Below are 27,947 nucleotides of genomic sequence, written 5' to 3' on the forward strand. Positions count from 1 at the left end.
TTACAAGCAATTGCTTTTGCTCTGTAACTGCTTTTGTTCTATCACTGCTTAAGTTATGATTCTTTGTCTCTGAACTTAGTTCAAAGTTCAACTGACCCATTATGGATTAAATTAAAAAATACATCTATTCTTGCCTCAAGACATTTTGCTAACCTTGGGAAATGTGTGTGAACAGAAAGGGAATTGAACCTGATATTCTATTTAGTCATGGTTCAGAGATTCTGGTTTGCTATATAAAGGTCTGGGCCACTTTCTCACATCTGGACTCAAACAATGAGCACTTCTCAGTTCCTTCAGAGAAGAGACAGTCACCGCTGTATCCCATTACCAAACCCAACCAATCACATTATTTCCTGCCCCAGATCTGTAACCAATCATATTGCCCTCAATCCCATGATATCACCTACCAATATTTTGTTCTTTGAACTGTATTCATCAAAAATTTAAATAAAGGGAAATGTCCTCTTGTTTAGGGTCTTTGGCATTAATGAAAACAAGCTGTTAACTCATTTATTGACCACTAGTGTGTCCCAGCTATTAAATTATATCTTGCTTAGAGATCTGCCTCACTTTACCATTCAAAGGCAACAAAAGGAAGGCAGATAACAAAGGATGAATACCAAAACATAAGCTTGCAAGTCAGGAGTCCTGAGCCTCAAAATGCAGTTAGGTTAATAAAAAAAGTGTGTCTGTGTGTGTGTGAAGCTGTAATGGAGACAATAAGAGAAATAAGGGCAAGGCAACCATTTCATGAGGCAGGTATAATTCTCAGTGAAAAGGAGAGACAGAGACAGAGACAGAGAGAGACACACAAAGAGAGAACTGCTCAATTCTTATTTTAGTTTGTTTTCCCTTTTTTGGAGGATAGGCTATGAACTAGAAGAGAGAAACAAGTGACTAATAAGGAATATGGGAGGAAAAAAGGACCTAAAAAATTAAGAAAATAGCAGAAGAGCACTTTGTTATTCTTGATGAATTCAAGACACTTGGAGCAATTAAATTGAATCACTGAGCACTGAAAGAAATGTCACTGTCACTAAAATATGATATACATATTGCTTAGCTCCTGCAGAACAAATGATCCTTGAAGATGACTTCATTTTTATCTGTATCCCCACATACAGTATCTCCAATATACTTAACTTCAATATACTTGTTGAATTCAACAGAAACAAATTGTGAACAAAGGATGTACAAGAGGAGAAATATTCCAATTTAAGAAAAACATTTTTTAAAAGGTAAGAGAAGGGCCTTAAAAGTATAGATCTCATTTCTAAAATATATAGAGAACTGACTCAAAGGTATAGCAATTCGAGTCATTCTCCAATTGATAAATGGTCAAAGGAAACAATTTTTAGATGAAGAAACTGAAACCATTTCTAGTCATATGAAAAGGTGCTTTAAATCATTACTGAGCAGAGAAATGCAAATTAAGACAACTTTGAGACACTACTACATACTTCTCAGATTGACTAAGATGACAGGAAAAGATAATGACAAATGGTAGAAATGATATGGGAAAACTGGGACACTGATACATTGTTGGTGGAATTGCAAAGAGATCCAGCCATTCTGGAGAGCGATTTGGAACTATGCTCAAAAAGTTATCAAACTGTCCATACCCTTTGATCCAGCAGTGTTTTTTAGTGGGCTTATAATCCCAAAGATATTTTTTTTCCTGAGGCAAATGGGGCTAAGTGACTTGCCCAGGATAGCACAGCTTGGAAGTATTAAGTATCTGAGGCCAGATTTGAACTCAGGTCCTCCTGACTTCAGGGATGTTGCTCTATCCACTGTGCCACCTAGGTGCCCCTCAATGAAATCTTAAAAGAGGGAAAAGGATCCACATGTGCAAAAATGTAGTGTTTTTTGTACTTTTTGTAGTGGTAAGAAACTGGAAACTCAGTGGATGCTTGTCAACTGGAGAATGGTTGAGTAAGTTATAGTGTATGAATGTTAGGGAATATTATTGTTCTATAAGAAACGACCAGCAGGATGATTTCAGAGAGGCCTGGAGAGACTTATATGAACTGATGCTGAGGGAAGTGAATAGAACCAAGAGAATATTGTACAAGGCAACAAGAAGATTATAGAATGATCAAGTCTGATGGATGCGATTCTTTCCAACAATGAGATGATTCAGGCCTGTTCCAATGATTTTGTGATGAACCGAGTCATCTATACCCAGAGAGCAGACTGGGGGAACCGAGGGTGGATCACAACATAGCATTTTCACTTTTGTTGTTGTTTGAATTTTATTTTCTTTCTCATTTTCTTTCCTTTTTGATCTGATTTTTCTTGTGCAGCAAGATAATTGTATAAATATGTGTGTATATATTGGATATAACATATATTTCTACCATGTTTAACATATATTGGACATATATTCCATCTAGGGGAGCAGGTAGAGGAAGGGGATAAAATTGGAACACAAGGTTTTACAAGGGTTAATGTTGAAAAATTATCTGTGCATATGTTTTGAAAAATAAAAAGCTTTAATAAAAACATTTTAAAAAGGAAGTATAGACTAATGAGTTTGAGTTTGATTTTTGGAAAAAATTTAAAATATCTTATTAAGATCACTAATGAGAATACAAAAATGGAAAATGGTGATCACAGAGCCAGCACAGCTTTACTTTTGTTCCAGTGTTACTGACCTGAAGGGTAAAAATAAAGCTATATAGACTTTTCACTGAGATTTTAACAAAATGTTTGATATGTCTCATGCTAATCTTGTAGAAAATATGGAGGCAGAATCAAGATGATGGAATAAGGTGGGGCCAAGATGGTGCAAGAAAGGTAGGAACTCTCCTGAGTTCTGCCCCAAACTATTAATAATGACTGTAAACAAATTTTAGAGTGTCAGAATACACAAAAAGATGAAGTGAAACAATTTTCCAGCCCAGGACAACTTAGAAAATTGGCAGGAAAAGTCCATTGCATTAGGGTAACAATGGAACACAGGCCAGCACATGGCACACCAGCACGGCCCCAGCCCCAATAGACCAGGGGCAGGTCTTGGGGAAACTGAATTGGTGATTTCCAGGTCTCTCATCCCACTGATTCTAAAGAACTTGGAGGGTTCTTTAGGCAGGAATAGTTTCTTGTGCCTTGGTGGGAGTGGAGAACAGTCCAGAGCAAGCTGTACCAGCACAGCCCCAGGCCCGGCAGACCTGGGAGCCCCTGAATCAGAAGTGGCAGTAGCATCTTCTGGTCAGCCCACAGACAGCAAGGGGATTGAAGAACTGGTTAGAAGATTGTAAGGGTCTCTTTGCTAGTACTGAGGTAGGGCTCTGTTGCTTTTCCTATAATCTGATCCAGGTCACAGTCCTAGACAGCACTCCCAAGGTGAGTTTACAGCCAAAGTGGACTAGGGACTGTTCTCATAATTCCAGGACAGAAAAGAGTGTGGCTGCTCAGAGATCAGAGTATAGGCCAAGAAATTAGTAAACATTCTTCTTCGTAGCTCATACCACGTTGGAAGAACTGAAAACTTACAGATCCTTAGAAAAATCTATGAAAACAGCTGTACAAAAACTTGGGACTGTGCATCCTCCACCCTGGAAGCAGAGCCCTACTTTAACAAAGAGTTAAATTAGGGAATAGATTAGGGAAATGAGCAAATAACAGCAAAAAAATTAATTCTTAACATAGAAAGATGCTTTAGTGACAAGGAAAATCAAAATATACACTCAAAAGAAGACAATAACATCAAAGCTCTTACATCCAAAGCCTCCAAGAAAAATATGAAGTGATCTCAAGCCATTGGAATAATTAAAAACTAATTTGAAAATCAAATAAGAGAGGCAAAAGAAAAATTGGGAAGAGAAATGAGAATGATAGAAGAAAATTGTGAACAAGGCAACAGCTTGATAAAGGAGACACAAATAAATATTTTAAAAAATAACACTTTAAAAAACAGCCTAGGCCACATAAAAGGAAGTACAAAAAGTCAATGAGGAGGAAAAAGCCTTTAAAAAAAGCAGAATTGGACAAGTGGAAAAGAAAATCCACTGAAGAAAACAATTCCATTAAAAGAATAATTGGGCAAATGAAAAAGGAGGTACACTGAAGAAAATTATTCCTGAAAAATTAGAACAGAGCAAATAGTTAATGACTTTATGAAAATAAAGCAATAGCAAAATAAATAGAAACAATGTGAAATATCTCACTGGAAAATAGATCCAGGAGACATAATTTAAAAATTAATGAGCTCAACTCCCTAGAAAATTTTTGGAGCTCTGTCTGAGCCAGAAGGACAAGATTCAATAAATCCCCAGGCTGACTTTATTGACAATTTAAAATTTTCAAGAGAGGTTATATTATAAATTATATATATTTTTTTCAGTGGAGATTTGCAAGAGAAGGTTGAACAACTATTCAAGCAGTTAATGCAGGAGCAGTTAAATAGGAGACTCCTGTTCAAGCATAAATTAGTCTGGATGGTCTTTGAGGCTACATCCAACTCTGGAATATTGTGATTTTATCACAAAGGAAGAGTTGATGAGCTCTTAAAAACTAATGTTATTGGGAAGAAGGAATATAATCTTCATTACACCTAGTCATTAGTATCTAACTTTACCTGACTGTCTCTTTACAGAACCTTCAGTGGGTCTCTCAGAGCAAAGTACATGCTTCCTTTAGCAAACTGTTCTACAAACTGGGCCCCAAGACACAAGAGGAAGGGAGATCTATTACACATCATTTACTAAAGAGATTAAAGTGTTGGGATTAGGGGTCACCTTGATTCAGCCTCAGACAAGAAGGTTCCCCCCTTTTCGTCTTGGCCCAAGGAACCCTTCACAAACACTTATGGGTTTTACCTCAATGTGTGTAGTTTACAATTCTGATTTCCCAAGGCTTTACACAAGAGTTTCACTGCACAATCTCCAACACAGTTACGGCTCAGGCACAAATCTTTCAGACTCTCATTCTTCATGAGGTTTGAGGAGAGACAACAACAAGAAGCAGGAGAGAGTTTGCAATATGTCAACCTATAGGATAAAATATGATAAGAAGAGGAATTATTATTTAAATTATTCCCTCTGAATTCATTTCCTGGTTTCTTATTGGGAAGCTTCAAATAGATATTCTTTTCATGATAATTCATTTAAAATTTTAGCTATAGGATTTTTATTTGTATGAAACCTTTTTAATCCTTGTAATCAAAACTGGACATTTTATCTTTTTCAGTCTTTATCCTTTAGTCATGCTTTTCTTATATGCAGATCTCATGGGTAATTTCTTTGCTCCTCTAATTTGTTTGATATAACTATTTAGGAAAATAAATCTATACATCTATTTAGAAAATAGAAGTTCATCTTAATAAATGGTAGGATGGATTAAACTCAATTTCTGATAACTCCTTCCCTATTTTCCTAGGAAATTTTGTTGAAGAGTGAATGCTAACCTAAGTATTAGGATTTTTTTCCCATTTTGGGTAAGAAGGGCATATCTGTATCACTAAAAGAATTTATGGGTCTCATCTGTATTTTTGCAAACACTACACACAATTTTAAAATTAATGCTTCTTTGAAGTCTTCATAGAATTCACTTGTAACTTACTTTGTAATTTTTGATAGAATTTCATCTAATCTTGGCATTTTTCCTTTCTAAGTTTAGTTATGGCTTGCTCATTTATTTTTCTGGTACTGAATAATTTGAACAATACACTTCCTTTAATCTGAGTGTATTATATTTTTGTAAGTGATTTTTGTTACCAGTTTTGCTGCCAAAAAACTAAACAATACCATTTAAAAATTTCCACTATTTCACCTTCACTTGTGGGAAATTTTTTCCATGCAATTTGTTTTTCCTCTGACACTTAAAAAAATCAAGCAAACTCTTTATTCATTTTGTTAGTTAAAAAAAAAAAAAGCCCCAATGTGCCTTTTTTTTTGTCAATTTAATGTTTTGTTTTCTTTCAATTTTGTTAATATCTGATATTTTCATGATTTCTGCCTTGATATTAAATGGAGATGGGTTGATTTATTTCTTTTCTAGGATTTTTTCTAATTTTAACACCAAGGTACCTGAATCCCATAAATTTTGATATTTATGTTAAGTTTGTCAGCTAACATTTTCTTTTGTTTCTGTCACTTTTTATTTGACTTATTATTTATATTTGTCATTCAATCACAAATTTTTAATTTTTTTCTCCAAAGAGCCTTTACTGAATATAATTTTATTGCACTGTGGTCAGGAAAGGATGTGATAAGCTTATTTCTACTTTTTTGCCTTTGTCTGTGAGGTTTCTATGCCTTTACTTATGGTGCCATCCATAGCTGAGATATTCACAAATTATTTTCTCTCCTCATCTAGTTATCATTGCAGTTCTATCATCTCCATAACCATCCCAAGTCTTTTCAGGAAGCCTTACATTAGCCCAAGGCATCTGCTTTTGGCTTCTTTGTTCAGCAAACTTCTCAGATCTGCATCAGCTGTGAAGGATAATTACTTCCTGTCTTATCTTAGTCCAAGAACCTTCTCAGAGAGCCACGAACCCCAGAACCAGAGCATTTTGGTCTCTCTTCACTTCAGGACATTCAGCAATGCTCCAGGGATCATTCCTAGCCTTATTCATTTCCTACCTCTCATTTCAGCTCACTCAGGAGACCTGATTTTTCTGGGAAGTGGGATCTTAGCACTTACAGCACAATAGGATTGTTCACCATAAGGCTGAGCCTCATGGGAGAATTTTGAATAGCCACTGACATTCTGCCAGGACTTATTTGTCAATTGTTTGTATACTCCCCTTTGATCATATTCTCCTCCTTGTACAAATCTAATCCCCTACTGCCCAATCTCTTACACCTATCTCTTCAACTTTACCCTGAAAATGTTGACTCCAGATCTATATCCCATCTACTCTGCTCTCTGGAATTAATGATCCATAATTATGAAGCCTGCTTTCATTTTAAACCTTTTCCTCTCTTAGTGATCCGTACTTACAAGCCTGCTTTGATCTGAAACCTTTCCTTTCTTACTGCCTCTATCTTTTGACACTTATTGAGCTCTGCCTCCTTGTAATAATTTGTTGGCCACCCTTTCCAATACTGGTTTCACTAGCATTTATATCCAACCAATTCATGGATCATGAAAAGCGATTCGGAATATTTCTGTTTGAACATTATCACACCCAAATTTTCCTTCCATCAGGATCACTAAATAGCCTCTTTTCCTTAAAGGAAGAGATTATTCAATGCAATTTAATTATAATTGTAATGAAAATTAAGTGCAATTTATTACCCACTCAAGACTCTGGTAGTTATTATCAACACCCAGTCTCAACTTTCCTCTTCTCCTTCCTTTCCTTCCTTAATGGGTTACTTGCCTCATTCATAATCTTATTGTCCACCACAATTCATAGTTTCATATTAGAAGACTTCAACATTAATGCTGATATCCCCTTAAATATCTGAATATTTCTAGTCTTCAGTCTACTCAATTTCCATGTCCTACTTTCTCACTCCATTTCAGCTACACAGAGATGCAATCACATCCTTGATCTTTCACTCAGAGGTGTTGTTCCACTCTCATGCTTGTGTACTCTGAAATCCCTTTATCTGCTTATAATTGTTGATTATTCCATCATTTCCTCTGCTTTATATTCCTTAACCCTGTTCTTCATTTTTCCTACTTTTCTAATGTTACACATTACTTTACTTCCCTCCTCATATTCTATGATACAACAATGGCTTTTATTTTTATTTATACTCTTTATTTCCTGATTGCCTTTTCATTGGTTCTTTTGTGCTTGGAATTTACTTCTTCCACCTCCATCTTCTAGCTTCCTTCAAGATTCAGGTCAAATTTCAGCTAAAATTAATCTTTCCTGTCTGCTTTTCCCATCACCAACACTCTACTCCCTGCAACTTCTATCAACCAATATTTCCCCTCTAAGTTTAACTGCTACATATACTGTTTCTTTTATGTACAATTTTTTTGTTTACTACTCTCCCATTAAAATATAAATTTCTTGATGAGGGACCATCTTTTTGCCTTTCTTGGTATCTACAGTGATTAAAAATGTTCACTGATTGATTGTCTTTTAGAATTGCCTGCTTCTTTCAAAGAAGAATCCAGAATTCAGTAAGATCTAAAGGAAAGTGTAATGAGAGGCTATTCCTGATCTTCTGGTTAAAATTGCTTTGTATGTCCTTAGATGTATGCATACTGTATATCCTTCGTACAATATAGTATTTTTAAAAGTTGGCACTGTTTTATTTTTGACTTTATATCCCCAGCACAAAGCACAGGGTCTTTCATAAGGCAGGCATTTAGCAAGTATTTCTCAAAGTGAACTGTCAACTGTGTGACTCTATAGTCTGCTGTAGGTTATCATCTGCAAAAAAAAAAATAAAATAAATTCTCCCATTTCATATTTTCATCAAGGATGCTCTCAATACATATAGAGTTGATTCTCTAAAGGCTAAAATGGAAATGTGATCCATCCTTCATGATATCTCTCATGTCCCCTTTTAACAGAAGATAAGAATCAGTTTTCTCATTGCCCTCATGCTGTCTTGTTTCTAGTCCACTTCTCCTCTGGATACTGGTCTCCCTCATCTTCACAAAAAGCAAGGCTTATGATGTTAGACTCCAAATGTGGGGGACCCATTGTCAGTGAGGAAGAAAGAATTTTATTTTGGAAAAATAATAGCAGAAAACAATTCTAAATACAAAAAAAATCTCTCAAATGCACAAATGAATTTTTGATTTCATGGATTTTGGAGATCCCTATTATAATGTACATCACAACCCATGCATGCTATGGCTTTTGTCTATGTTCTCCCATACACTGGCCACTGGGCATCTACCCAGCATGTTGGAAGCCTTCTTTACGTTACGAGGACACTCAAGTTTTCATTTCCTCCAATTGACCATGTGTCTAATCATGTCATATCCTTGGTGATGTAACCTTTACTTATATTCTTCAAAGTTTCTTGTTGGTTATATGTTGTAAAGGGCTCATAAGCATCACGCGTTTCTCCACTATTATTTTTATAATATTCATTTTTAATTTTTTGGAAGTTGTATTCTATTGTTCATTCCTCTACAATAATACCTATACAGTGTTGGTATGGAAAAGATGGGTCTCTGTGTCTATAGGAATTTCTGAGTCAGAAAAGCACTGAAATTTCCTGAAGGCAATCCAGCCCATCACCTCCTTCTTTTCAATCAGGAGTCTGATTCAACGTCTACTTGTAATGTTTGTCTCATTTACACACACTAATGAATAAGTTCTATAGATTTTCCATTCAAATGAAAGTCATAACATTGTTGACAGATTTTCTGGGGTGGTTAAGTCGAAGGTGAATGGTTTTAGATTCCCTGCAATGTTCTATTGCATGATGCAACCAAGACAATTGCCTTCCACAAATGGGAACATCTAGTCTAATCATTCATATAAAATACTTCTCTTCTTTGAAGAGATGAAGAATTATGAGTATGAAAGAATACATAAGGTATTAGAGTTGGTTGACGTGTTTAGTTCTGCTGAATTTTTTTTCTCTTTTAAAATTCTGCGCTGTAATGGAATAGCTCTCTGGGAAAGAGAGGAAGGGGAAAATATACGAAGAAATATAGGTGATATAAAAACAAACAAAAAATTGAAATGGAAAAAAAATTTTCTCTTTTGCTTTCTATTCCCTTCACTCTGATTTCCTTTCTTGGCATGTATTTTCTCAAACACATACAAGAGAAAGAGTAACAATGAAATAAAACTCAATTAAATATTTCTAAGAAGATAACAGAAGGAAAAGATTAGGGATTAATGTCAGTTCCTGTTAGTTAATAACACCTAAGATATTTTCTAATTGACCAATTATTCCTAATTATCTCTTCTCTCTAAGCTTCTCTCAGTTGCATAGCTTCCTCCTGTTAGAATGTATTGCTATAAAACACTAAACAGAGTTATTAAGTACCTATTATGTACCAGGCAGAGCATTAGATAGTGGGGATAAGATACGAATGGAATAGTCCCTGTCTTCAAGGAGTTTTCATCCTATCAGGGGAGATACTATACAGGTGAGACAAAAGAGAACAAGGGAATTTTTGTGAGGAGGGCTCCAATAGCTGAGCAGATCAGGAAAGACTTCATAGTGAGGGGAAAAAAAGTCTTAAAGGACACCAGGACTTCAAAGGGAGATCATTCCAGGCAGATTGGCCAGCTCTTGCAAAGGTATAAACACAGAAGATGGACTGCAGGATGTGAGCAACAGTAAGGCTGCTCTGGCTAAACTACAGACTGTGCAAAGAAAGTAAGTTTGGAGAGGTAGGTGGAGAACACTGTTGTAAAGAGTTTTAAATGTCAAACAGAAGATTCTATATTTGGTCATGGAAGTAATATGGAGCAACTGGGGCTTAGTGAATAAGGGAATGGCATGGTCAGATTGGTGCTTGAGGAAATCACTTGGGCAAGTGTGGGAAGTAGGGATTAGATAGGGGGAAAATGAGGTATGGAAACCAGTTAGGAGGCTACTGTAATAGTGAAGGTGAATGATGATGAGGGTCTGATCTAGAAGGATTGTTGTATGCACAGAAATAACAGAAAATGTCTGGAGGTTTTTTGGGAAGAAGAAATTATAAAATTTGGCAACTGACAATATATGGTGTGAGAAAGTGAGGAATCAAGAACACTGAAGCTGCAAAAATAAGGAAGTTAGGAAGGGATATGTATTTTATTGAAAACAACCAATTCTATTTAGACCTGTTGAATTTGACATGCATACAAGATATCAATAGGCTGGGCGTGATAATATAGATTTGGGATCCATGCACAAAGATGTGATAATAACTGTTAGAGAGAAAGGCAGCATTGCCTTATTAAACCAGTCTTTACCTTTCACTCTACTCTTTAGTGAAAGGGAGAGGAGTGCAAGAATATGAACCCTGAACATGGAACAGGCAAACAGTTTCCATTCTCCTTTCCCTAGTTTGTGTTGCTCTCTCTTCCTAATGCAGCCTTGTTGTGGAGGGGAACATCTACAAAGGGAACTTATGGAAACTTACCTGAGTTTCTCTAGCTTGCAGTTTTGATTCTCCAAAGTCTTACACAGAGATTTTATTTCTGTTTCCTCAAATGAATTTCGACTCAGGTCTAGGTTTTTCAGACTCATGTTGCTACTAAGAGCAGAGAAGAGATTCTGATAACCTGTAGTGGTAAGATCACAAGACCGCAAACTGTAGGAGAAAATTTAATCAGAGGGAAAGTGGTCAATTCAATTTTCTGTGATTAATTCACTTTTTGTCTTTCTCTGGGCAATGCTTTAAAAACACATACATGATCTCCATACAATGGAATGAATTTAGTTTCTTTAAAAATGGACAGTCCTTTGCAGAGAACAGCATTTTTAATTTTCAAATTATACTATAAGGCAAGAATTATCAAAATTATTTAATACTAGTTAAAAAAATAGAAAAGTATACTGATAGATCAGATCAAGTAAGAAAGAATCAGAAACAACTAAATTCAGTAATTAATCTTCAAAAGATATGAGCACTTAAATTATTTATGGAAGAACAAATTGTATGAAAAAATTGCTGGAAAAATTGGAAAGCATTTTTGCAGAAATTAGTTTTAGACCAACATTTATAACAGATACCATTATTAGGTCAAAATGTATATGTGACCTGAGGGAGGGAAAAAGAGGGGAGAGCAAGAAGGGGAGAAAGAAAAACAGAGTAGGAACCTTATACAGCTATGGATAGAGAAGAAATATTAGATAGTAAGAATAACAAAAGAAAAAATAGCTCCTATCCATTACATGAAATTGAAAAGTTTTTGCAGAACAGAAGTAATAAATAATAAAATGTGGATATATTGGGAAAATATTTTGTTTTGGCAGAAAATTTCTGATATAGGATTAATATCATATATATATATATACACACACACGCACACACACATATATATGTAAATGTATAGTGATCATATATGATCAATGTTTTGGTTTAGATATTAGCATCATATCTGTCATAAACAGAATTTACCTACTTTATCTACTTTTCTAAATAGTTTATATAGTATTGGATTTAATTGTTCTTTCAATGTTTGGTAGAATTCACATGTAAATCTATCTGTCCTGGAGATTTTTTCTTAGGGAGTTCAATGATGGCTTATTCAATTTCTTCTTCTAAAATGGGGTTATTTAAGTATTTTATTTCCTCTTCTGTTAATCTAGGTAACTATTTTTGTAAATAATTTTCCATTTCATTGGATTGTCAGTTTTATTGGTACACAATTAGGGTTAGCTCCTAATTATTGTTTTAATTTCCTCTTGATTAAATGATAAGTTTACCCTTTTCACTTTTGATCCTGGTAATTTAGTTTTCTTCTTTTATTTTTGTAATAAAAATTTCCAAAGGTTTATCCTTTCTCTCTACCAAAACAACAGGGGCAGGGTGTGAGAGAGAAAAAACGTTTATTAGTTGACAATGTTGGAACTAAGGTATGCTTCAACTGGATCTTTCAGAGATAATTTGACAAAATTCTAATTAGACCATTTTCTGGCCAATTTCTCAGAAGAAATAATCCTTACAGCAATGAAAATGTGTGAGATCTTGATTCTTAAATCTACCTTATGAAAGGAGCTTTCCATTTCTCCTTAGCAACTTGTGTTCCTCCTTTCCTCCATACTTTCCCCCTTTATCACCAAACCTTAGATACCCCAAAGAAAACCCAAAGGGGCTCACCTGAGTGCGTGTAGTTTACAATCCTGTTTTGTCAAGACATTACATAGAAGCTTCACTTCATCTTCCTTAAGGCAAATAAAACTCAATTCCAAAATTCTCAAGCTTTCATTGTTAACAAACGCAGAGAAAAAATCCAGAATGTTAACACCAAATCCTTGACAATGAGATATTCTGAAGGAAACAGAAAACCAGGGAGGACATGATCAATTACATTCTCTAGGACTGATTCACTCCCCATCTGTTAGTGGGAAAGGTCCCACTCAATCCCACAGTTCACTTAGAATCACCATATTCAATAAATCTAATTCTATGATCATTGCTTTCAGTGTCTTTGAAAATGCCCCCCTGCCCATATCCTTTCCCACTGCCATCCTCATATGTTCCTAAATGATAGGAGCTGGGACAGAGAAAGGGGTTGGAGAATTGGTTTCACTAATATAGGCAACTCTCTAGTGAGGAAACCCCCAAAGTAACAAATTAATGGGTGGACTGGTTTGTGGATAAATTTAGACATGATATGGAAGAATGACCATAGAACTAGAGAGGGACAAATATTCAAATATCTCAATATTTAAAAGGGAGAGAAGGTGGGTTCTTCAAGTAAGAGGCCAGGAAGTTTCACTTGGCTTCTAAACAAAATTCTAGAAGGCATTATTATACAGAATTCAAAAAGTCAACTAAGTAGAAGATGGCTTGATAAAGCAAGTTTTTTTTTTTTTGATAAGGCAAGTTTGTATAAAAAGATCTGTTGTATGTATGTGTTTATATGTGTACAGTAAACTCAATCTAAGTCAATTTTGTGACACAGAAGCTAAAAAAGTATTGAGAGAGGGACATATCCACAATGAGGAGGGGACTGTCCTTCTCTATTTAATTCTAGTTCATTCACTTTCTCTGTTCCAGCAGAAGGAGACTACTAATTCCTTCTCTTTGTCTTGCCCGACTGTTCAGATTAGGGCCAGTGTCATGATACCTCAAACACCTCCCGCACCTCCATCAATTCTTCAGCTGAGACAAAAGCCACAATACCAAGGGTAATGACAGCTCTGCTGCTGTCTTCCTAGGAGGCAGTGCCCAAAATCTACCAGAGGACTATGAAGTTAGTAGGCCAAGGAGCATTGATTTTACAGATTGTAAAGGGGGGAATCTGGAATGAAACAGCATGAAGAAGATCTTTCTTCCACAATAAAAGGGATCCTTTAAAAACATTTATTCACTGAAATAGTGGTTATTTTTCTCCCATTGTTGCCTATCAGTGCAATTCAACCTTCTCACACCAGAATTAAACTTCTCTAGTTCAGGGAACATAGGGACAAGACAACAACTATTCATGGGGCTAGATCAAGGGAAGGTCAGAGAAGTTACAATCAGATATCAGAGGAAAAGGGGCACTCCCCTGAATAACCTGGCCCCAAAACCTGGTCAAGAGAAGAGTTTATTGAGCAGAAGTCCCTAGAGGAATTTAAGTGAGTAAAGGCCTACTCTCAGACAGGCAGCTTGCAGCCATCCCGCCCTCAGATCAGTGATTATTCTTATTATTTAACATTAAGGCCCTAATGCTTGGGAGGATGGTCCTGAGAGGACTTTTATGGGCACTCACTTTAGTGACTGTAGCTGACAGTTCTTTTTTCCCAGGGTCTCACATGGGAGCTTCATGCCATCATCCTCAAAGAAAATACGTTTGAAGTGTAGGCTTTTCAGGCTGAGAGCAGAGAAGAGATACTGACAACATGAATAAGCTACCTTGAAGTGTTCCAACCTGTAGGAGACATACAACCATGGTTAAATATATTTCTTTTTTTTCTGGAAAGGAAGTCAGAGACATCATTCCTTTATAGCTATTATCTTCTGATATTCTCCTTTTCATTTTAAATAGTTCGATTTTCTTAAAAACAGCTCCTTCCTACCTCAGGGAAATGACTATGAACCACTATGTAGAATTCCCAATCCCTCTATTTTTGTCTGCCTGCATTTTTGATTTCCTTCACAGGTTAATTGTACACTATTTCAAAGTCTGATATACATATATTGTATTTAGCATATATTTTAACATATTTAACGTGTATTGGTCTACCTGCCATATGGGGGAGGGCATGGGGGAAGAAGGGGAAAAATTGGAACAAAAGATTTTGCAACTATCAATTTTGAAAAATTACCCATGTATATATCTTGTAAATAAAAAGCTATAAAATTTTTTTTTTAAATGGAAGAGGTTAAAAAAAAAGGAATAATGTCTAGATATTTCTTTGGTCACTTGAGAATAATTGTATTTATTCTATTCTGATTAAGTTTCTAAGTTTTTAAGGTAATTGTGGTAGTTTTTTGTTTTGTTTCTTGGTACTGATAATTTTCTTTTTACAACAAGAATAAAGCAAATCTGTCCAAATTAAAAAAAAAAAATCTCCTTCCTAACCTACCAGACCCTTATTCCTATTATGAATGATCCTCATTCCTGTGCTACTTTGGATCAACTACATGATATATAAAGAGGAAGAAAATGAGAAAGCAGATGCTGCTGATTAGGAATTATTAGGAATAATAATGTGGGAAGGGAAAGAGTCCATTTCAATTCCTCCTTCTTGACAAGAGTACTTGGTATCTTTGGCATTTCACCACTGCAGTTTTGCTCCAGGATGGACATATGTAATTCTTTTTGAGCATAGTTCTAAACTATTTGCTGGAATAACTGGACCAATCAAGCTCCTCCAAAGACACAGTGGGTGTACTTATTTTGCCACAGTCCCTATAACATTCATCATTTTCCTGTTATTATTTTTGCCAGTCTGATAGGTGTGAGGTAGAACCTCAAAGTTGCTTTCATTTTGATTTTCTAATTACTATTGACTTACAGTATTTTTGCACTCATTTTTCATTTTGTTGTTAACTTTTTTTTGAAAACTGCTTGTTCATATTCTTTGACCATTTATTTGTTGGGGAACAGCTTTTAACTATAAATCTGAAACAGTTCCTTATATGTTATGAGCATGAGAACGTTATCAGAAAAACTTAATGTAAATATTTTTCTAGTGACCTCTTTGCTTTTGAAATTTTTCCCATATTAGATATGTGCAAAGGTTTTTAATTTTAAATAAAAACTCTCCTCGGGTGATTCCCTCTTTTTTTTTTTTGTCATGCACTTTTCAAATTTCTTCCTTACTCCTTTAATTCAGGATGTGAACATATATACTAGGATCAAATATCCACATGGAGTTTATCCTGACATATGGTTTGATGTTTTGGTTTAAACTTAGTTTTTAACACTTGATTGCTATATATATATATATATATATATATATATATGTATATGTGTGTGTGTGTGTGTGTGTGTATTACTAGCATCTTTTTTTCAAATTTCAAGTCCTTCTCTCAAGTATCTAGGATTTTTGAATTATCAAACATTATACTATGAAATTTCTTGTTTATGCTATTACCTGATATGTTATATAACAAATATGGATATGTTAATAATCACTATTAATCACTTTTTTTTTAAAACCAGTAGCAAATTGTTTTTGTAATTAATACTTTGTAATACCATTTGAGATATGACCCTAAAAGACACTTTTCTTCCCACATTTTTTCACAATTATCCATAATATTCTTGATTTTTTTCTTCCATATGAACCATGTTATTTTCCCCTTTTATCTCTAAAAATATTCTCTGAAGAATTTGAAAAGCATGGCACAGTATAAGAAAATTAATTTAGGTAATATTGTCAATTTTTTATATATTGATTTGGTCCATCAATGAAAAATATTTTTTCAGTTATTTAGGTCTGCCATTATTTCAACAAAATATTTATAGTGAGATTCATAGGGTCTTGGTGCACATTGATAAATATATGTTTTCAAACAGTTTATAGTTCTGGAGTTATTTGAATTGAAGAAGTACTTTTCTTTTTCTATCTCTTCCTGCTGTATTTTTTTGGTTATATAGAGGAATGATAATTTGCAGGTTTCTATCCTGCAACTTTGCTGGAATTATTATTTCAATTAGTTTTTGACTTCAGAGAAAATTGACCCTCTCTAATTCCACAAATACACTGTCCTATCATCTGAAAAATGAATAATTTTGTTTTCTCTTTGCCTATGCTGATTCTCTTTAGTTCTTTTCTTATTCCTCTAGCTAGAATTTAACTAAGTTAAACAGCAGTGGTGATAATGGACATCACAGTTTTATTCCTGATTTTACTGGGAAGGAATGTCCATTGTATATAATTTTAATTTTTTTGACTTAAAGACAGTTTTCTATTTTAAGGAAAAGACCATGAATTCCCAAGATTTCTGGAATTTTTAAAAAAAAGATTACTTGATTTACTCAAAAGATTATCATATGATTTTTTTATTACCATATAATTTTTTTATCATTTGTGTTTTGATGTTATATTTATAATCTTCCATATGTTGAACCAACTTTGGTCATAGGGCATAATATTATAACAATTGTTATCATTTTTGTGGCAATGTTCATTAAGGCTAATGGTCTTTAGATTGCTTTCTCTGCCTTTTTTTTTTTTATTCCTGGTTTAGTCATGGTTTTTTATGACTAAACCTTATTTGTATCAGAGAAAGAGATTGAAAGGTTTCCTTTTTATTATTTCAAACATTTTATATATTATTGGAATTAATTGTTCTTTAAATGACTGATGAAATTCACTTGTGTATTCATCTAGCCCTGAAGTTAAGTTTTACTTTGGAAGCTCATTTATGATTTATTGAATATCTTTTTACTGCTAATGGATTATTGAAATAGTTTACTTCTTTTTCCATCTCAGCATTTTGTATTTTTGCACACATTTTGTGTAGTCTATAAATGATCAGTTTGTTAGTATATAATTGGGCAAAACTGTTTCTCTTAGAAATGGATGATTGGTTTTTATTTTTATTTTTTTGGCATAGTTCTAGATGGATACTAAGGATAGGTAGACCAGTTTACCATCTTGCTAATGCAATGCTAGTATTCCTGTATTCACATAGTATCTCCAAGATTGATTATTGTCATTTTTTTGGTCATCTTTACCAATCAGTATAGTATAAAATAAAACCTGAATGACTCTAATTTATATTTCTCTTACTATTAGTGATTCGATTCAAGTTATCATTTGTCATTTATTCTTTGCTATTCTTTTGTTCTTATCTATTGACTCATTTATCTAGTGTTAATTACATAGATACATAAGAAGTGTTGTGTAGGACTGGGATAGAGCAAAAAAAAAAATGCCACAGCTGGCCTATTAAAGTCAAGGGGAGTTCCAGAAGTAGAATATAATTTTCCAGAGCATTGGGGAAATAGAAATGAACTATATATATGGTCACTATTGTCTGTTTTATATTTTATGTTTTTTTTTCTCTTATTTATTATCTGATCTTATTCTCAACTAATTATTTTTAGTGTGAATTTTATATTTAGTTTACTTATTCCATTTTAAGCTTACTATGGTTCATAGTATGAGAACTGAAACAGAATTTTTACCAAACTGCTTTCTAGTTTTCATGTTTGGACTTGTCAAAAAGGAAATCCCTCCCCATGTCAATTATATTCTTGAGTTTATTCAACAATGGGATACTATTTTCAAAGGTTTCTGTTTATTCTTTTATCAACAGTTCCTTTTCTACTCTTCTATTTTATCCACTAGTGAAGAGATCTAATGTCTACTACTTTATAATAGAGCCTGAAGTTTGGTAATGCTCTTTATTTATACCTTTTCCTATTATTTCTCTTGAGGTTAGACTTTTTGATTATTCAAATTAATTTTGTTATTTTTTTTCTGATTCTATAAAATGTTTCTTTGATAACTTGACTGGAATAACACTAAACCCACAAATTAAAAGAACATTGTCATTTTAATTGCTTTCTAATTCTTTGTCTCCCTTTATTTCTGGAAAAATTTGTATTTATATAAATTTTGTGTGTATCTTGGTTAATTGCCAGATATTTTCTGGCTTGTCCAGGGTTCTGTTTTAGGCAAAAATCTGATACAGGTCTTTCTGACTCCAAGTTCAGAAGCTTATGTACACGTTGTATGAAATATCCAATTAGAAATGTTCCAGCCAGTGGGTGATGTAGGGCAAGAGCTCAAGTGAGAGATCAAAATTGGATACACAGATTTTTTATTATCATTTCTTCTTGGATCTTGTTTGTACTTTACAGAAATACAACATTTGCAAGGGGATAAATTTTGTGTCCTGCTATCTTACTGATGCTGAAGTAGAAAGTGAATTGGATTTGGAATCAGAGAACCTTGGTTTAAATTCTACCTGTATAATCTTAGACAAGTCATTGAATGCTGAGTCTGACTTTTTCATCTATAAAAATCAAAGGGTTAGTCTTCAAAATCTTTTCAAGTTCTAAATCTGCAATCTTATTATTAGTTAGTTACTTCACTGATTCTCTAGGGTTTTCTTAGCATTTCATTATGTCATCTATAAGTAGAGATAATTTTGTCTTCTCTTCACTAATGTGTAACTTTAATTTCATTTTTCTTATTGCTATAACTAATATTTCTAGGACAATATCAATTAAGAGTGGTAAAAAGGATCAAATGTTTTTTCCCCTTTTTCTTCTTCTTTTCATCGTTCTATCTTTCCACTCATTTAGATTCTGGACTATCCTTTCTTTTCCTCCTAACACCTTATTTTTCACATCCTCGTCAGTTCTTTACCTCATTTTCCCCACTTTCATATAAGCATCCACCACAGCTATCAGACCAATTTAGACTTACGTCAGTTTTTCCAATTTACAGTTTGGATTTCTTAGTTCCAGAAAAAGGTTTTCCAGTTGACAGTCTGGATGTTTTATTTCCATACAAAGGTCTTCTATACATGAGTCATAAAAATCACGGCAGCACAGCTTGAGGTTTTTCAGGTTGTGATTCTTGCTGACCACAGAGTAAAGATCTTGCCAAACACAAGCAGGTAAATCAGAATCATAAGAACTAAAGAAAGAAATGAGAGGAGAACTTTATTGTGGGCATCAGTGGCAATCAAGTTGCCTCCCAGTATTAAAGTATGTACCTATTTGTCTATACAGAAAAACGAAAAGGTTCTACAGCAAATTACAGCATTTCTTAAAGTGAGTAGAAAAGGTAGGATTAGATGCTTGGGACTCTGAAGGCAAATATTTCTGAGACAAACACAAGTACCAGTCCACTGCCAGCTTCACTCAGCCTTCACCTTGCTCCTTCCTACGTAGCACTTTTTAGCACTATCAATACTACCTCAAATCCTTTAGACTCAGTGGCAAAGCTGAAACTAAAGTCTGCATTAATCAAGCTGACTGGAGAAGGAAGTAATGACCTAATGATAGTGAGGATCTCTAAACATCTGACATATACAGAGACCTAGAATTTACTGTGATAAATTCAATCTTTCAGGATAAGCAGAGCCCTAATTAAACTCTTAGCCCTCTCTAGAGCCCAACAATCGTGGAATTTGTAATGGGGAGCTGCTTTTGGGATAAGAGGATGGACAACACCTTTCAGAGAGTCCCAGTGGAGAGGAGAAGACAGCCCCAACTGGTTCCTAAAGAGTTTAAGTAAATTTCTTTATTTAAATAATTTAATTTTAATTTAAAGTTTAAATTAAAAATTTAAAATTTGGGGCAACTAGGTGGCACAGTGGATAGAGTACCAGCCCTGAAGTCAGGAGGAACTGAGTTGAAATCTGGTCTTAGACACTTAACTCTTCCTAACTGTGTGACCCAGGGCAAGTCACTTAACCCCAATTGCCCCAAAGAAAAGCCAGGGTGACAATCTTGACTGGCTACATGGCCAAAGCTGAAAGGAGAACAATTCCCTCATAAGAAAGACCCATAGTTCAATGTGTCTACAAAAAGCCTAGTAAAGACTTCAAGAAATAAGAAATGAAGATACTCACAAGAAAAGTCTCTGTGCTCCATGACATTGCTTAATACAGAAAACTGCACTCAGGGCATCAGAAGGGTAGACAATGTCTACGTTGATTTCTTGGATATTCACTAGCACCTGTGTTACAAACTCAGCATCTTGAGTCTCATACAAATGAGAGTACCATTCTGGGAAATAAATATCAGAGAACTGGGATCGTTTATAATTTCTTCTGGATTCTCCCTGAGCCCACTGCAGTAACTGTGACTTGATTTCCGGTGACATTCTGCATCTGAATTTTCTCTCCAGCTCCCTTGCTGTCTCTACGTTTAGGAAGCCAAACAGGAAGCGGACCACTAGAACCACAAAGCTGGCATTAAACCCGCTACACTCCTCCAGAAGTTCTCTGACACCTGGGATGAAGGAGTCAGAACTCTTCATCCCTTCTTCCTCTGTGCTCATCACATAGAACATGGCAGCAAAAAACTCTTGGAAGCTCAAGTGAATGAAGCTGTAGCAGTTTTCACAGCCACTGTCTTTCTGGAAAATGTTCATATCTAAAAAGGCAGAGACATCAGCTGTCTCCAAGGTATTCCTCCTGAGGTCCTCCTCCTCAAACAGCAGTTTCCTGTCCCAGATCCCTTCAGCAGCCAAGCGACACAGACCCCTCAAGTGCTGAGGGATGAAGTTCTTGTCATCAGGGATGATTAAATTGGAAAGATAACACATGTAGAGGGCAGTGGTGGTTTTCAAAGCCTGGACAGGTTCTTGGCCTTTCTCCATCTGCTGTTTCAGGCAAGTGCAGACAATCCAGTTCATCAGGGGAACGGAGCACATAGTGAGTAGTGTGCCATTGCCTTTTACTAAATGAAAGATTTTTTCACCCAAATCTTTATCTCTAAAAAATTTGCAGAAATACTCCTCCCTATGCTGCACCGAGAAGCCCAGGATCTCCACATGACGTGGACTCTCTAACAAAGGACTAAATTTCCCCAGAGCAGTGAGTCTTGTTGTGAGCAGCAAACAGGCTTCAGGGAGCAAGGTTTTCCTCAGTAAGCTGCTGAGTAGGATGGGCACTGGCCTCTGCTGCTTCCAGTCTTTGCATAGATCATATCTGTGCTCGTTACAAGGGAATTTCAGTTCATCTAAACCATCAATGATGAACAGAAGTCTCTCTGGCTGGGACATGATCTCTGTCATGGGAGCCTGGGGGCCAGGCCAATCATTGGCAATTAAATCAGCAAAACTGATTATTTTTCCTTCTAATGGGTTCAGTTCTCTGCAAGTGAGATAGAAAACATAGTTGAACCTCTCCTGGAAGAAGTTTCCCTCTGCCCAATCCAACATCACTTTGCTGGCCAGGGTGGTCTTCCCAATACCAGCAGCTCCTTGCAGCACAACAGTGTGGGGTGGAATGCCTATCTTTTGATCAGGATCAAATAACGTTGATACCCTTGTAAGCTGTCCTCGCTCCTGCATGACTGTAGCATGTTCCCATCCATGGACAAGGAGCTCATGATGCTTCTGCTCCTTGTAACGATAACCTCGAAGAAGCAGCAATTCTGTGAATCGGTGGTGAAACAGCTCATGCTCCCCAGGACGAGAGTTCCTGTCCCTCATGAGCTGGAATTTCTTTCTCATTCGTTCTCGGTACTTATTTCTTTCATCTAAAGTCATAACAAACAAAACACAGATATTCAAATTTAAATCTGGCTCTTAGACATCATTGTTCCAGAACCTACCTGGAGGTGAGGTGCTCCCCTGGCTAGGCCCTCATTTCATATTTGCTGATGTCTCAGGTAAAACCCCCAATCCCTGTCTGAACCTCAGACTAATTGATCTTTCTAAATCAGCCTTGAGAGGATTCAAGACAGATAGCAGACTAGGTCAGAAAAAGCAAACTGTCCAGATTTCCCCCACAAACAAAACAAAATTGTATCTCAAGGTGAACCTAGACCTATAAAAAACAAATGAGTTGAGGTAGAACAGTGGAACTTCTGGGACAATCTAAGATCCAAAAAAAGATACCAGGATAGAAATTTGGACCCATGGAAACATTTGGGAGCCTTGGAGCTAGCTAGGTTGGGAAATAGTCTCAGCCCCAGCCACAGGAACTTTCATCTTCCTGGCAGTGAGGGAAGTCAGGGGTCTGACTCCTGGAAGATTGAGGGAATTTTTACTAATAAAATAATATATATATGTTATATATAAGGTGCTATGTAACAATATAATATGTCATAATAATGCTTATATAATAATATTATATATGTGTACTATAATACTTTTTCATTAATAAGGAATGCCAGGTACAGCCAAAAAGAGATACAGAGTCTTAAGGCAGAAAATTTCTCTGAAAATTAGAATTGGGCAAGGGGAAACCAGTGAAGTTATAAGACCAAGAAATAATAAAACAAAATATAAAGAATGAAAACGTAGAAGAGAATGTGAGACATCTCATAAGAAAAAAATCAGATCTGGAATACAGATCAAGAAGAGAAAACCTAAGAATAATCGGACTACTTGAAAGCTATTACTTAAAAGAGAACTTTGACACAATAAAACAAGAAATAATTAAATACAATTAAATACAATTCTAAAATGTTAGAACAAGAAAGGAAAGCAGAAACAGGAAAAAATCCTCCTATCACCACCTGAAAGAAATTCTACTACAGAAAATATATAGGAACATCATTTAGAAAACCTAGATCAAAGAAAAAACTTTATAAGCAGCAACAACAATAAGAAAAACTAATTCAAATATGCCAGAACTACAATTAGAGTTACATAAGACCTATTAGTGGCTACAATAAAAGACTAAAGGACCTGGAATACTATGTATTGACAATCAAAATAAATAGGGTTGCATCTGAAAATATATCATGCAAAATTAAGTTTAATATTAAATGAGAAAAAAAAATGGACATTCAATGAACTGTAAGATTTTCAGGATTTTGTCTCAAACAAAAATGAACTCAATAAAAAACTTGACATTATAAGAGCCAACATCAAAGTCTGACTTCAAAGGACTCATTAAGACCAACCTAATGTTTTATATGTGGAAATGTAAAACTACAGGTTTAAGATTGATATTAGTAATTAAGTAGTATAAAAGAAAGATTGGAGTAGAGCCAAGTATTATGATTCTAAAAAGCAACAGTAATTATGCTATATGAATGAGGAGTGAGACCAAGAAGTGGCAGAGAGAAATTAGATGGGGAGGAGAGGTGGTAGTTCTGAAATACTACTCATATCAGGAATGAGTTAGAATGAGTTAGAGAGAGAACAGTGTGCGTGCGTGTGTGTGTGTGTGTGTATTCATACACACAAATATATATACCCAGAGAAGTATAATATCCTTCAGAATCTATAAAGAAATAAGAGGGGGAAGGAATAAGGGATTCTATAAGGGAGTGAACAGAAGAGTAAGGCAGGGTATAGAACAATGTGTAGATTAAAAATAGTGGGATAAGGTGTGCAGATTAATAGGAAAGGGATAAAGAGGGAGAGAAGGATGGTAGGAGAGAATACTGGAGAGATCCTTGGGATGGGGAGAGAGGTGAAGTCATAGCAAGACAAGCCAACAAGAAGTACAAGAGTTAGCAGAGATAGGAAATGAGATAATGTTTATATATGTATGTGTGTGTATATATATATATATATATATATATATATATATATGTGTGTGTGTGTGTGTGTGTGTGTGTATGTATGTATATATATGTATGTGTGTGAACATAAACATAACTATGCTTAACTATAGCCTGCATGGGGAAAGTAGGGGGGAGAAAAGGGAGAAAAAAGCATAAAGTAAAAAGTGCATAGCAGAGAACAAAAGAAAACCTATAGGGAAGCAAAAAAAAAAAAGATGGACAGTTCTGAATACAGTGAGTTCTATTATTACATACACTTTATTGAAACGGAAATTTATTTCATATTTTGAAATCTCTTATGTTCAGCTCTGCACGACATTTTTTCTTTTTGTAATTTTTTTTTCTATTTAAGCTTAAAAATAATTAAAAAACACATTCTTGATTCTTGACACATCACATCCCTGACTATAAGCCTTCAATCTCTCTGACATGTAGTCCACTGAATGAAGTCTAAGCTCAGTCTTGAATTCAAGGCCTTTCCATTTGCCCATACTTATTTCCTCTTGGCTTCTCAAAATACATAATGAGCTTCCTGCTTTCCACTGCTTAGCTCTCTCTGTGTTATACAAGTCAACTGAAGAAAAATGTATTAGCTGCCTATGATATGGAAGGTACTCTGTTAAAAGTTGAAGATATGAAGAAAGACAAAAACAGTTCTTGGACTCAAAAGTTTCAATTTAATAAAGGAAATAAGATGCAAACAATTATATACAAACAAGATATGGACAGTATAAGTAAGAGAGAACCTCAGCAAGAAAGCACTAACATAGGGGACACTGGAAAAGTCTTCTTACTGAAGGTGGGATTTTAACTGAGACTTTAAGGAAGCCTGGAGATGGCAATGAAGAGGACAGAATTTCAGGCATAAGAAAGAACAATGTAGTAAGCAACTGGAATATCTCGTGCTTACCACAAACTATCTCTTTTCAATCAAAATATTGTCAGTTTCTCAAGACCCAAGTCAAATCCCACCATCCTCTGAGGTTTTCTTCTTATCATCCCAGAAGTATGTGATTTTTTGACTTCTACAGACTTCTTTTTTTGGCTCTTGTTATTTGGATCTCCTCACTGACTTACTTATATTGATTTTTTTACTCTTTGGTGACAATAGCTCTGTGCTATTAATCCCAAAATTAATGTGTTTGCAACGTGTCCTGAGAAATTATTAAATTAAGTTTTTGCTTGCAGCAGTCACTTATTTTAATTTCCCTAAATACTGATTAAATGCAGATGATGTACAAAAGCTTGTCTAGGCTTTTCATAATGACTATTAGGGATGGGAACTCATCACATCATGAAACTGATCCTTAATTTTTGGACAGCTTTAAATAGTTGGGAGTCTTTTTTTTTTTTTTTTTAACTGAACTGAAATCTTCCTGTTATACCTCTTCTTCCCTGATCCTGAAAGCTCCTCTAGCCAAACAATTCTTTCTTTATTTATTTGTCTATTTATCTATTTTTAATACACATTGCTTTATGAATCATGTTGGGAGAGAAAAATCTGTGGGGAGCCAGCTGTAAGTCTTTTGTTAGACCAAAGCAAGGTGAGTCTGCTTGGAGGGCTTTAAGGGACTTGACAAGGCCAGTTCCAACAGCTGATAACTCCTATCTGAGCTCCTTTGGATTATGTCCTGAAAATATAATGGATGACATGACTGGAGTGCATTTTGAGACAGGATGCTTTCAAAAATAAAAATAAAAAACAGAACAGATTTGGCGCCCGAACAGAAGGAGATGAAGAGTCAAAGCAACATCTTACCAAACATTTTGGAGCATTAAAAAAAAAGGGTAAGAGGATTATCACTAGGCTTATCAGGGGAAATGATTTTTTAAAATAGGAAATTTCTGTGTTGCTGGTAAGAATGTCTAAAAATGGGACAGATAGAAATCAATATACAAGTACTGAAAAGGGTAGTTAGAGAAAGATGATGCTATATAACTAAAAGACAGCTTGAGGAGTTTTAAAAAATGTATAGAACATTGTTGCCCCTGGTTCCAGAAAGGAACTCTAGATTTGGAAAGTTGGGAAACAATAGGAAAACAGATGAGGCTCATCTGGAATTTTTAACTCCTTTCTTGGGAGTCCTTTGACCTGAATCCAAAAGCAGATGCCACACAAGAACTTCTGGTGGCTTTTGTATATGGCTCTGAATTTGAGACTCTCCCTTGAAAAAGAGAAAAACCAGAAGAGACCCCAGAATAGTAAAAGAGAAGCCCCCTTTCTCTTTTCCTCTTTTTGAAGTACCAAAATATATAAAGGGGAGAAAATTGGGAGGATGCTCCCAGGACTAAATAGGTATGTCAGGCTTAAATCTGTATGTAAAAGCTGAAACTAGATTTCTATGTGTGTGTCTCTGTGGATGTCCATTTTGCGCTCTATGTTCTGTGTTAAAAGTTAGCAAGTTTCTGAGAGATAAGGATTCAGTTTCTGTGTTGCTGGCTTGGAAAAATACCAGGCTGAATTGCTGGAATTCATTTAGAATAGTAATTCTTTGAGTGGCTCAAAGAAACATCTTCAGAAGTTTCAAACCATCCTGTTGTTCCAGGATTAGGACTCTGATCCTTAATTCTGGGTACTAAATTCCTCTTCATCAGACTTTGTGTGTTGAAAGAAGTGTCTTTCTTAGTTCCCTTCAAATAGGAGATTGCCCTAGGTTTGGGAAATGTAGAAAAGCAAAGAGATAGAGGAGAATAGATTGGAATGTCATATAACTTTGGGAAAGGGAGCCTGCACTTGTAGAAATAAGAATTAGCAGGTTTGGTATCTCTCCTGTTTCATGGAAGGAGAGGTGGGTCTATACCAGGGGATAGTTTTGAAGTTGTGATTCATTTGAAATGGAAAATCTGACTATAGAATGTATGAAACTGAAGTCACTTTGGTCTTTGATCTTGATAAGGTAATTTAGGAGCTAATTCTGGGCTCTTTAGGGATTAAGATAGTGTAAGGAAAAAGAATCTTTTTCTTTCCCTCTGCCTCTGGCTTACTACAGAAGTTTTGTAGGAGAGGGAGAGAATTTTATTTAATACAGTGAAGATGGAATGAGAAAGAAATGAGACGTGTATATAAAAAGGTAAGTGAGAAAGTTTAAGCATGAAGGAATGAAAGTTTAAGCATGAAGCTCTTCTATGAAGAGCATAGAAAGGGATTAGAGAGTTAGGGAACTTTTGGGAAAATAGAAAATGAAAATGGAAAAACATTAAAAGCTCCTGCAGGCAAGGAGCCTGTAACTTTGTTATCAGAATTCAGCCTTGTGGAACCTCACGAACAAGAATCTCAAGGTAAAAATATACATGAAGCAAAAATTGGCACTTAACTCTTTCCTGGTTTACAAAAGAAGAGATTTGTCTGAATTGGGAAAACAACTAACAGGTAATTTTGATTGAAATGGAATATCTATGTTGGTTTTAGGGAATCTCATAAATTAAAGTACTGGCTAATTTTAAAATAACTTCAAATTGGTATGTGTATTATAATTGGAAACTTCATTGGTTGTGATAGATTTTGTTCTGCCTGAATTGATAAGTAATGGGTTCTTTTTTATAGAACCCAGATTTGGTTTGGTATCTAGTACCCTGAATAGTATAATAAAAACTGAAAAACCAACAGGAGGTGTAAAATGTGTTAAAGAATTGTTGTTGTTATCAGCCTAACTCAATAAATGTAATTTATGAGATTGGGTATTTCTACTTTTGCTTGTGAGTTAAGAGGAAATTACAGTTAAAAGCCATTTAACTATTACTTATGGAAATTCTAAGA

The 27,947-nt window shown here is 35.1% G+C and overlaps 1 protein-coding gene across 1 annotated transcript in view; it reads right to left on the reverse strand.

Annotated features, from left to right (window-relative positions):
• LOC100917067 (NACHT, LRR and PYD domains-containing protein 3) overlaps nt 1–27,947 on the reverse strand; it is a 45,320-nt gene that overhangs the window by 8,198 nt on the left and 9,175 nt on the right. The window contains exons 3-8 of the mRNA XM_023499761.2: nt 20,572–22,207; nt 19,419–19,631; nt 14,297–14,455; nt 12,697–12,867; nt 11,014–11,184; nt 4,824–4,994 (exon numbers count right to left, since the gene is read on the reverse strand). Coding sequence (XP_023355529.2) covers nt 4,824–4,994; nt 11,014–11,184; nt 12,697–12,867; nt 14,297–14,455; nt 19,419–19,631; nt 20,572–22,207 — 2,521 coding nt within the window. The remainder of the gene's footprint in view (nt 1–4,823; nt 4,995–11,013; nt 11,185–12,696; nt 12,868–14,296; nt 14,456–19,418; nt 19,632–20,571; nt 22,208–27,947) is intronic.

The sequence above is a fragment of the Sarcophilus harrisii genome, chromosome 3, assembly GCF_902635505.1.
Source record: "Sarcophilus harrisii chromosome 3, mSarHar1.11, whole genome shotgun sequence".
Taxonomy (NCBI): Eukaryota; Metazoa; Chordata; class Mammalia; order Dasyuromorphia; family Dasyuridae; genus Sarcophilus; species Sarcophilus harrisii.